General features: G+C 46.6%; 1 protein-coding gene across 2 annotated transcripts in view; it reads left to right on the forward strand.

Moving 5' to 3' along the window:
* Window positions 1-1,642: 1,642 nt before the first annotated feature.
* Window positions 1,643-12,431, forward strand: part of LOC132828292 (serine/threonine-protein kinase TBK1-like) — a 55,868-nt gene continuing 45,079 nt past the window's right edge. For both annotated transcript variants that reach the window (XM_060845270.1, XM_060845271.1), the window contains exons 1-5: window positions 1,643-1,733; window positions 3,714-3,818; window positions 6,029-6,169; window positions 7,813-7,942; window positions 11,523-11,704. In XM_060845270.1, the coding sequence (XP_060701253.1) occupies window positions 3,732-3,818; window positions 6,029-6,169; window positions 7,813-7,942; window positions 11,523-11,704 (540 nt within the window). In that variant the 5' untranslated portion in view covers window positions 1,643-1,733; window positions 3,714-3,731. The remainder of the gene's footprint in view (window positions 1,734-3,713; window positions 3,819-6,028; window positions 6,170-7,812; window positions 7,943-11,522; window positions 11,705-12,431) is intronic.

Consider the following 12,431-nt stretch of genomic DNA (forward strand, 5'->3'; position numbering starts at 1 on the left):
AGTCCCTCCTCCCTACCTTTTATCTTAGCCTGCTTGGCTACTCTCTCTCATTCCTGATGAAGGGCTTATGCTCGAAACGTCGAATTCTCTATTCCTGAGATGCTGCCTGGCCTGCTGTGCTTTGACCAGCAACACATTTTCAGTGAGAGAATGACCCCCAGGATTTCCCCATAAACAGCCAGGGGCTGCCTTTCTTCACCTGAGTCCAGGAACCCTGGGTACCAATAAGAAACGGAAACTGTGAAAGGAGTTTCATTGCTATCGCACCTTCCACGTCCAACAAGACATTCCAAAGTGCTTTATAGTCAATCGGGTGTGGTCCCTGTTGCAGGAGAGGAACAATGTCCACAAACACCGATGAGATCGGTGTTTGTGGGCGGCACGGTGGTACAGTGGTTAGCACTGCTGCCTCACAGCGCCTGTAGACCCGGGTTCAATTCCCGACTCAGGCGACTGACTGTGTGGAGTTTGCACGTTCTCCCCGTGTCTGCGTGGGTTTCCTCCGGGTGCTCCGGTTTCCTCCCACAGTCACAAAGATGTGCGGGTCAGGTGAATTGGCCATGCTAAATTGCCCGTAGTGTTAGGCAAGGGGTAAATGTAGGGGAATGGGTGGGTTGCGCTTCGGCGGGTCGGTGTGGACTTGTTGGGCCGAAGGGCCTGTTTCCACACTGTAAGTCTAATCTAGTCTAATCCTGCCCATGTCAGTTATTGAAGTGAAGCTGTCAGAGGCTCGGCAGTGTGGGGATTGATGGCAATTTCACCAACAGGTTTGGGTGGACGGTGACTCTTTGGAAGATTTCATGATGAATCACTTGCCAGGGGTCAGGAAGTCCCTCTCCTACTGCAACTCCCAGGTCATTTCCTCTGCCCTGAAGCTCTTCAACCATGTCCTGAAACAAACTCGCTACCACAGCCACATTTGACTTCAACCCCGGGGCATCAATGTGGACTTCAACAGTTTCCTCATTTCCCCTTCCCCCACCTCACCCTCATTCCTAACTTCCAACTCAGCATTGTCCCCATGACTTGTCCGGACTTGTCCTACCTGCCTAGCTCCTTGTCCACCTATCCACCCCACCCTCTCCTCCCTGACCTATCACCTTCCTCTCCTCCCCCACTCACCTATTGTACTCTATGCTACTTTCCCCCCACCCCCACCCTCCTCTAGCTTATCTCTCTACCCTTCAGGCTCACTGCCTTTATTCCTGATGAAGGGCTTTTACCCGAAACATCGATTTTCCTGCACTTTGGATGCTGCCTGAACTGCTGTGCTCTTCCAGCCCCACTGATCCAGAATCTGGTTTCCAGCATCTGCAGTCAGTGTTTTTACTGGGGTCAGCACCTTGTCTAACCTCAGAAACCAGTTGAACATCTAGAGGCAGGGTGCAGGCAGACCCTGTAATGGATTGAAGTGATTTGTTCAGAGTGTTAGATGCCTGAGCCCCACACCACTCATCAGTCCATAGTGCAGAAACAAAACTGCCCGCTGCTGGAGGCTGCAGCCCGGGGTTGCGTTGATTTAACCCCCTAGTTCCCGGGAGATGGGAGGATGGAATCTGAGCTCAGTGCAGGGGAAGCTCCTACGCTGCAGTTCCCCAGAAACACACACGGAGGAGTCGGAGATGCGGAAGGTGGAAACGAAAGTGACTGAGGAGAGTTAGTTTCAGTTTGTTTTCTGCTCCGGGCCGGATGGTCCCTGAGCTCAGGGGGTTTGCTAGAGCCGCTGTATCCAGGTGAGACACATTTCCCCCCCAGGGTCAGGGCTCACTCCACACTGGGAACCACACGGGGGCCACTCCGATTCCAATCCTAGCTCAATGTGCTCCATTGTGGGGATAGGATGGGGAGTGGGCTCCCGTCGGGATGCTGAGGGTCCCTCTCGGGGTTGCTGGGGTGGGCTGGCCTCTCCTATTGACAGCTCCACAATTAAACCGGATTCTGTGAAATGGACAGAGCCGGAGGGAACCCAACACCGCAGCCTCCAGCTGATGCTCGGGAAAGGCACTGCATTTCTGTAGCGCCTTTCGCCACTTCAGGGAATTGCAAAGTGTTTCATAGAGGTGTTGCAATGGGGAGAGACACAGACGCGAAAACAAAACTAAGCAGAGTGCACAGTGAGATCCCACAAACAGCTATGTGGTCATGACCAGATCCTTTATTTTTCTCCAGTGAGGACGTCAAACCCTTTCAACAGGGATCACTCCAAGGATAGACGGGTCTCGGCTTTAACATCTGATCTATAAGGCAGCTCCTCTGACAGTGTGGCACTCCCACAGCGTTGGAATGGTTTGCCTTCATGGCTCTGGGGGTGTAGCTCAGACACAGGACCTTAGAGGTGGGAGTGCCATCTATTCAGGGAGGTTATATAGGTGCAGAAAGGGGTTAGTTAGCTCAGTTGACTGGATGGCAGGTCTGCATTGCACTGACTGAGGTCACCATGAGGAACTGTCCTCCTCAATGTCTCGGTGGCCGTTTGGAAAAGCTATGTGTCCAGTTCTGAGCCAACAGTCTCTTCTGGAGTTAAACCACCACCTGTCCTCTCTCTCTTTCTAATGAGAGAGTTGCACTATGGTCCAGTAGACTATGGTGATTTGATCTGTTATAGATGCAGAACATTTTCAACCATCAAAAGGGTAGAGAACAAGAGCACCTGAAGGTGGAGTGAAAAAAGATTTAGAACAGAGAGATAGCAGCTTCTCATACACAGCGTTGAAGGAATATGAAATTCAGTTTGAGGGTTAATGGTTAAAATAGAAACTGCTGATGTTTGAGACTGCACCTGGCAATGGTGCAGGGTGTGGGGAGAGATGGGATAGGAATGAAGGGTAAGGATTGAACCGATGTGCAAACACTAATCATATGCAACTGACTGTAAAATTTGGACATTGACTGGGTCAAAATCATGGAATTCGCTCCGTAGGGGCATTGTGGGTCAACCCACAGCAAATGGACTGCAGCGGTACAAAAAGGCAGCTCACCCCCCCCCACCCCACCCCCCACCTTCTCAAGGGGCAACTAGGGATGGGCAATAAATGCTGGCCCAGCCAATAATAACCATATCTCATGAGTTGAAATCAAATTCTGAAGTTGTGAAAGGTGCTATAGGAATGTAGCTTGTATGTCTTGACCATCCATCTTAGAAACAGCAACAGCAAGACGATCTTTTTTTTGATTGTGCGTGGTTGATCCATGACATTGGAAGGACATCCTGTTTACCCAACATCTTGCCGAGTGACCATTGTATGTGCGTGAATGCAGGTTGGTCACAGTCAGCACCACACCAGAGCCTGGCTTTCTCTATGTCTCAGGGACTGAAGGGTAGAGGGACTGATCTTGGCTGTTTTCACCTTGTAGGAGAAAGTGAGGATTTGCATATCAGAGTCAAGAGTGTGGTGCTGGAAAAGCACAGCAGGTCAGGATGAAGGGCTTATGCCTGAAACGTCGATTCTCCTGCTCCTCTGATGCTGCCTGATCTGCTGTGCTTTTCCAGCACCACTCTCTTGACTCTGATCTCCAGCATCTGTTTTCACCTTGGGTCATCCAGGGATGTATATGTTAGTTATCGTATGTCTCTCATTCTCCTGGGTAAATCTGGGCAATTATTCAACACCAAACATTCACTGCTTTAACTGACCCACGGCACAGATTTAGCAGAAAGTTTTGGGTTTTGGCTCCAGTCCAGTCACTGTTGTGATTTCTTTTGGATTTGACAGGCTTTTCTGAGAGCAGGAATGCAGAGCACCGTTAATTACCTCTGGTCACTCAGTGACATCCTTGGACAGGGAGCAACTGCCTGCGTGTACAAAGCACGTCACAAGGTAAAACCTCTGGTTGAGGGGTTCAAACAGCACAGACTATGAAGAAGTTAGGATGAAGATGTGAAGTTGGGATAATTCTTCACCTGGTTGATAATGGAATAAAAAAAGTTTTGAGACTGGATATATAAATTGGGTCGAGAAACCAATGTTATATTTGAGGATAATAAATAGTCGACAGATGCAGGAGTAGGCCATTCGGCCCTTCGAGCCAGCACCACCATTCATTATGATCATGGCTGATCATCCTCAATCAGTATCCTGTTCCTGCCTTATCCCCATAACCCTTGATTCCACTATCCTTAAGAGCTCTATCCAACTCTTTCTTGAAAGTATCCAGAGACTTGGCCTCCACAGTCTTCTGGGGCAGAGCATTCCACACACCCACCACTCTCTGGGTGAAGAAGTTTCTCCTCAACTTTGTTCTAAGTGGCCTACCCCTTATTTTTAAACAGCGTCCTCTGGTTCGGGACTCACCCATCAGCGGAAACATGTTTCCTGCCTCCAGAGTGTCCAATCCTTTAATAATCTTATACATCTCAATCAGATCCCCTCTCAGCCTTCTGAACACAAGTGTATACAAGCCCAGTCGCTCCAACCCTTCAACACATGATAGTCCTGCCATTCCGGGAATTGACCTCGTGAACCTACGCTGCACTCCCTCAATAGTCAGAATGTCCTTCCTCAAATTTGGAGACCAGAACTGCACACAGTACTCCAGGTGTGGTCTCACCAGGGTCCTGTACAGCTGCAGAAGGACCTTTTTGCTCCTATACTCAATTCCTCTTGTTATGAAGGCCAGCCTGCCATTAGCTTTCTTCACTGCCTGCTGTACCTGCATGCTTGTTTTCATTGACTGATGTACAAGAACACCCAGATCTCATTGTACTTCCCCTTTGCTTAACTTGACTCCATTGAGGTAGTAATCTGCTTCCTGTTCTTTCCACCAAAGTGGATAACCAGATATTTATCCCCATTAAACTGCATCTGTCATGCATCCGTCACTCACCTAGCCTGTCCAAGTCACCCTGTAACCACATAACATCCTCCTCACATTTCGCCCTGCCACCCAGATTTGTGTCATCAGCAAATTTGCTAATATTACTTTTAATACTTTCATCTACATCATTGATGTATATTGTAAACAGCTGCAGACCCAGCACCGAACCTTGTGGTATCCCACTGGTCACCGCCTGCCATTCCGATAGGGACCCGTTTATCACTACTCTTTGCTTCTTGTCAGTCAGCCAATTTTTAATCCAAGTCAGTACCTTGCCTCCAATACCACGTGCCCTAATTTTGCTGAGGTTTAGTGTTTGGAGTGACCAGTGTGCTGACAGGTTGGCTATGACGCACAGCATGATCCCACAAATTGCCATAAGATGGTGACCTATGGCTTGTTTAGTTTTGATGGGTAAATATGAGCCAAAACAGCACTGAAAACCTTCTTGCTATTCTTCAAATGTTACTCTGGATATTCTACATCCACCTGAGAGGCCAGAGAGAAAGAGAGAAGGGGAAAGTTCATCATCTCTGTCACTGGATCATTTATAACTCGGGGAATTTGCAATGAGCTTTCCTGGTCATACCTTCAATAAGAGGAGGCAATGATCTAGTGGTATTTCACTGGACAGTTAATCTAGAGAACCAGAGAATGTTCTGGGGACCCAGGTTTGAATTGCACTGAGGTAAATGGTGGAATTCAAGTTCAATAAAAATCTGGAATTATGAGTCTAATGATGACCATGAATCCATTGTTGATTGTCAGAAAAACCCATTTGGTTCACTAATGTCCGTTAGGGAAGGAAACTGCCATCCTTCCCTGGTATGGCCTCCATGTAACTCCAGACCCACAGCAATGTGGTTGACTCTTAATTGCCCTCTGGGATGAGCAATAAATGCTGACCCAGCCAGTGACGCTCACATCCGTGAATGAATTCAAGAAAGATCTAGTTACCTGTGATGACATCTAATCTATCTTCCCATGGAACTTTACAAGTAAAAGAGCAAGTTTAAAACAAAATAGCAATATAAATGAAATGGAAACTCTTCTCTTGGTCAGAGTTCAGTCAAAGTTACCGGGGAGAGAATGGGGAGGAATGTGGTGATTGATTTTGTGAGTTTCTGCAGAGAGAGAAAGATGATGAGAACATGGGGTTGATAATTAAATTGCTCTTAATGCTTATACGTGACTGTTTCAAACTGCTTTACAGAAAACCGGTGATCAGTATGCTGTCAAAGTATTTAATCATGTCAGTTACCTGCGTCCTTATGAAGTGCAGATGAGAGAATTTGAAATGTTACGGAAATTAAACCACAAGAATATTGTAAAGCTGTTTGCAGTGGAGGAAGTGGTAAGTATCTGCTCCTGTCGTTAACATAAACAGGTTACTACAACTCGTTAGAGACCCCTTCCCCCATACCCAGCCTCAACACCCACACACAGAGTCATATTTCCCCATGAACCTGGAGTAAAGCGAGCCTTCCCCACCCCTCGAGCCGAAATCCTCCTCCCACCTCACCCAGAACCGTTGGCAGTGCTCACAGCATCCAGCTCCCCCATCACCCTCCATCAAATCCATCCAGCAAGTCTATCCAGACCCCTCCCAGATCCATTAAAAAAAAGACCTTCACCAGGAACACACTGGCAAAGCCAAAGGCCTTTATTGCAAGGTAATTGTAATATGGGAATGAGGACATCCATCTACAAAGATGAGAAAACATGTGCTGTCTTTCACTTCATATTGAGAGAAGGCTACATTTGCAGTGGAGCATGTGCAGAGAAAATTCACTCTGTTGAGTCCTGGGATAATGGGTTTTCCTATAATGGTCATTGGGCCTGTTTTCCCTGGATATTGAGAAGAGATGGCATTCTGAGGGGATATGAAAGGGAAGGAGCAGCAAGGCTGATTCTCACTAACTCAGAAATCTAGAATGTGAGAGCACTGTCTCAGGTTAAGGAGGGCAATGTGAGGGCACTGTCTCAGGTTAAGGAGGGCAATGTGAGGGCACTGTCTCAGGTTAAGGAGCCAATCATATAGGATTGTCACAGAGAGAAATTCCTTCAGTCCAGGGGCTGTGAATCTTTGGAGTTCCACATGCAGCAGGACTTAGACAGCATCTGGGTTTGGCTAATAGGTGGCAAATACTATTAATGCCACACAACAACCATCACCAATAAGAGAGAATGTAACCATCGTTCCTTCATACTCAATGGCATTGTCACTGAATCCTGCACTAACAACATCCTGGGGGTTACCATTAATTACTCAACTGGACCACCACATAAACACAGTGGCTACAAGAGCAAGTCAGAGGCTATGAATATTTGAATAACTCACCTCCTGACTCCCCAAAGCCTGTCCATTGTCAACAAGGCACAAGTCAGGAGTATGAGGGAATACTCCCCACTTACCCCTGGATGGGTGCAGCTCCAACAACACTCAAGAAGCTTGACACCATCCCTGACAAAGCCATCCCGATAAGCACCACATCCATAAACACCCACTCCCTCCACCACCGATGCTCAGTTGCTGGAATTTGTACCATTTGCAAGATATACTGCAGTAACTCACCTCAACTCCTTCAACAGCACCTTCCAAACCCATACCCACTACCAATTTAAAGGATAAGGTTGGCATGTACATGGAAACACCAGCAAACTGCACACCATCCTGGATAAAGTTATCGACCGTGATATATACACCCATCCAGAGCTGCCCTGCATGTTACTCTCTCTGCTGTATGTTATAGGTTTGAGTTGTTTCTGAGTGTGGCTGAAAATGTGTTGCTGGTTGAAGCACAGCAGGTCAGGCAGCATCCAAGGAACAGGAAATTCGACGTTTCGGGCCAGAGCCCTTCATCAGGACGTCGAATTTCCTGTTCCTTGGATGCTGCCTGACCTGCTGTGCTTTAACCAGCAACACATTTTCAGCTGTGATCTCCAGCATCTGCAGACCTCACTTTTTACTTGTTTCTGAGTGTGCCTGTTCTCTAGGGAACCAGTAAACAGAAGGTGCTGGTAATGGAGTACTGTGCTGGTGGGAGTTTGCTCAATGTTCTGGAAGAATCAGAAAATGCATTTGGATTATCAGAAGCTGAATTTCTGATTGTCCTGGAAAGTGTTGGTAAGTTTCACACTGTCTCCACATTTCCTGATTACACCAAAGGAGGTTACTTCATTAATCTGTGCTATTGGGGGAATTTGGGAAACGGTGGGTTGTGTTGGGGGCAGTGGTGGGGTCTGAATTAGTCAGTATCCCAGCAGAATGCCCAAACCCGCACCCACCAATCAGCAGCCCTCTGGCTCCAAGGAAGTTACAAGGCACAAGTCAGGAATGTGAGGGAATACTCCCATCACGTATCTAAGTGTCTGAAGAAATAAAGTTACAGGAATAAAAACAGAAAGCTGTGGAGAAACTCAGCAGGTCTGGCAGGATCTGTGAAGAGACAAACAGAGTTAATGTTTTGAATCCAGTGACACTTTTCAAATCTGAAGAAGGGTCATCAGACACAAAATATTGACTCGGTTTCTCTGCTGCCAGACCTGCTGAGTTTCTCCAGCATTCTCTGTGCTAGTCTCAGGTTTCCAGCATCTGCAATATTTTGATTTTATTTGAAACTGTATAATAGCCCAGTCAGGCAGAGTCACCATCTGGGGCTGGGGAGGGGTCGAAAAGTGTGGCGCTGGAAAAGCACAGTGGGTTAGGCAGCATCTATCACCCCTCAGTTTAAAGCTATGTCCCCTCAGGCTAGCCATCACTATCTGAGGAAAAAGGCTCTCACCTATCTAACCCTCTGATTATCTTATATGTCTCAATTAAATCGACTTTCAACTTTCTTCTCTTTAGTGAAAACAGCCTCAAGTTCCCTCAGCCTTTCCTCGTAAGACCTTCCCTCCATGCCAGGCAACATCCTACGAAATCTCCTCTGCACCCTTTCCAAAGCTTCCACATCCTTCCTATAATGCGGTGACCAGAACTGGACGCAATACTCCAGGTGTGGCCGCACCAGTGTCTTTGACAGCTGCGGCATGATCTCATGGCTCTGAAACTCAATCCCTCTACCAATAAAAGCCAACTTACTATATGCCTTCTTTTTTTATAAGAATTTTTATTGAAAAGCTTTTTAAAATCTTTTACAAAACATTTATATATAAAGAAAAAGAATAACACCGTCAAAACAGAAAAAAAGGTAGTACAAAATAACAAGGCCATAACATAGTACTATTGTTAATAAACAACCCACTATTCTACCAAAACACCTATATCTACTTAACTAAACTACAAACATATTAAATAAATACTAGTTTAAACTACATTCAGATAACTTTAATAATATCTCACGACTTTAATCTGTCTGACTCATCACACTTTCACTGAGGCTCCCATCCCTGGGAATACCCTCTACAGTTTTCCTTCTGGTCTCCTCTTCCCAGGGCCCCACATACACCCACAAAGATTCCCACGGCTATACCACAGCCCTGGCTAATATTGCCGACAAGTCAGTGTCAATATTATTTAAAAGGGGCCACCACGTCCTATAGAACGGCTCCGTTTTGTGGTGCACCATGTTTGTGAGGTAGTCTTGGGGGAGATGCTCCGTCTCCAGCCTACGCCACCCCAAATGCCAAAAGAAGAATTATCAGATCCATGTTAATTTCAATTCCCAGGATGTCCTTTAACTCCCTTATTATAGTACTCCAATATCTTTGGATCTTGCAACATGACCAATAACAATGTGTGAGAGTGCCTATATTAATTTTACATTTGGGACAGTCTGGTGACACTGCTCTCTTAAACTTAGCTGGCCTTTCTGGTGTCATATGAGCCCTGTGTAAGATCTTCAATTGCATAGCCTGTGCTCTGTTACATACTGAAACTTTCCTTACACTCCCCCAGATATCTTCCCATTTCTCTGGTGAAATGTCCTGTCCTAACTCTTGGTTCCATATCTTACAGAGTCCTTCCAATATCCCCCAGAGCACGGCCTTTCAGTCTAGTCTAATAGCCTCTGATCTCAGTATTCTCCTTGACCAAATAGTCTTTTTCTAGTGTGAATACTGATGAAAAGTATTCACTTAATGTTTCCCCTATCTCCTCTGACTCCACATACAATTTCCCACTACTATGCCTGATTGGCCCTAATCTTACTGTAGTCATTCTTTTATTCTTGATATACCTATAAAAAGCCTAAGGGTTTTCCTTGATCCCATCCCCCAATGACTTCTCATGAACCCTCCTGGCTCTTCTTAGCTCTATCTTTAGGTTTTTCCTGGCTAACTTGTAACTCTCAAGCACCCTAACTGAGCCTTCACATCTCATCCTAACATAAGCCTTCTTCTTCCTCTTGACAAGAGATTCAACTTCCTCAGTAAACCACGGTTCCCTCGCTTGACCACTTCCTCCCTCCGTAACAGGTACATACTTATCAAGGACCCACAGTAGCTGTTCCTTAAATAAGCTCCACATTTCAATTGTGCCCATCCCCTGCAGTTTCCTTCCCCATCCTATGCATCCTAAATCTTGCCTAATCACATCATAATTGCCTTTCCCCCAGCTATAACTCTTGCCCTGCGATATATATCGATCATCGCTAAAGGAAACGTAACCAAATTGTGGTCACTATCACCAAAGTGCTCACCTACATCCAAACCTAACACCTGGCTGGGTTCATTACCCAGTACCAATTCCAAAGTAGCCTTGCCCCTTGTCGGCCTGTCTACATACTGAGTCAGGAAACCCTCCTGCATGCATTGGACAAAAACTGACCCATCCAAACTACTTGAACCAGTCCAGTCAATATTCGGAAAGTTAAAGACCCCCATTCCTATTGAGAATCATCTTTGCTATCCTTTCCTCTAGATCTCAGGAACTACTCAGAGGCCTATAGAAAACTCTCAGAAGGGTAACCTCTCCTTTCCTGTTCCTAATCTTAGCCCAGACAACCTCCGTAGACGAGTCCTCAAACATCCTTTCTGCAACCATAATACTGTCCTTGACTAACAGTCATTCAAACTCTCGCAATGCAGACTACTACAAGGTGCTGGAATTCTGAAATGAAAACCAAAAAATGTGGGAGATGCTCAGCAAGTCTGGAAGTAGCTGCTCGGGGGAGAGTGAGAGAGTTAATATTTTATCAGGGGCCTTCAATCAGAATCTAGAGCCTATCACCTACCTTCATCACTTAACTCTTTTAGATTTAACGGCAGAGTAATACGGATGTGTAATATTCCTGCCAACAGAAGACTTTGATCCATTGATTTCTGAAGATTCTAATGGCTTTGTGTCAATCTCACAAGGAAACTTGGTGAAAATTACCCAAATCATTTTCAATTTGGAGCAGTTTGGAATCAGCGCAGAAAGGAAGGCTCGAGTCTGTTTATGGCATCGTTTGGTGATCCCAGGATCTCGTGTAGCACTGTGTCACCAATGAAACAATCTTGGCACGTAGCCACTGTTGTAATGTTGGAAACACAGCAGCTTAAATGTGCACAGCAAGATCCCACAAACACCAATGTGTAAATAACCAGATGATCTATTTTGTTTTTTTTTAAATTGGGGTTGATTGAGGGTTGCAGGTTGGGTGAGATACCAGTTTATCAGGCAATGCTGACTCAGCATCTGAGAGAGTGAGATCCCAGACTGATATCTGTACTGGAACACTTTTCCTGCACCTATCACAATCCCCTCTTTCCTCTGTTACCAGTTGGTGGAATGAACCAGTTGAGAGAGAATGGAGTGGTCCATCGAGATATTAAACCAGGGAACATCATGCGTGTGGTTGGGGAAGATGGCCAATCCATTTATAAACTGACAGATTTCGGAGCTGCTCGGGAACTCGAAGATAATGAACAGTTTGTCTCATTGTATGGGACTGAGGAGTATTTGGTTAGTACCCTTGCCAGATCCATCAGATATTACGGAATCACTGGACAGTGTTATCACCAGTGAGTCAGCAGGAAGTGGTCCCGCCTTCGACAGTTCCGGAAGGTTCTTGATTTCACCCAACGGCTTGAAGTTGCTCAATGTCAACCTACAGCCACTGGAGGAAATGGACAGAGGGGTGGGGGTGGGGGGGTGTGGAGCCGGTGGTGGCTGGGGTGGTATGTGTCAGGGTGTGGAGGGTAAACATGAGGGTAGGAGTGCACGTGGGCTTGGTAGGGGCAGGGATTGTTGGTGTGTGGGGGAGTTTGGTTCAGGGGGTCTACGTGTTGGAGTGGGGGAGGTTAGTGTGAGTAGGGTTGTTGTGGGGGAAAGGACAGTTGGGGTGTGGGAATGTTGGTGTGGGGAAGGGGTTTTGGTGGAAGAGGTGAGGGTGTTAGTGTGGGAGAGGAGTGTGGGTGTGTTAGTGTGGGGTGTCAATGTGGGGGTGTTGGTGTGGAGGGGAGAGAAGTGTTTGGGCTGTCAGTGTAGGGGGAATTGGCATGGCAAAGGATATGGGGAAGGGGGTGTCATTATTGGGGGGTTTCACTGTTGGGGAGGGATGTTTAGGGGTATTGATGTCGGGGAAGGGGTGTCAGTGTTGGGGGGATCAGTGTTGGGGAGGGATGTTTAGGGGTGTCGGTATCGGGGGGATGTCAGTGTTGGGGGTGTTCAGTGTTGGGGAGGGTTAGTC

The sequence above is a fragment of the Hemiscyllium ocellatum genome, chromosome 26, assembly GCF_020745735.1.
Source record: "Hemiscyllium ocellatum isolate sHemOce1 chromosome 26, sHemOce1.pat.X.cur, whole genome shotgun sequence".
In the NCBI taxonomy this organism is placed as follows: domain Eukaryota; kingdom Metazoa; phylum Chordata; class Chondrichthyes; order Orectolobiformes; family Hemiscylliidae; genus Hemiscyllium; species Hemiscyllium ocellatum.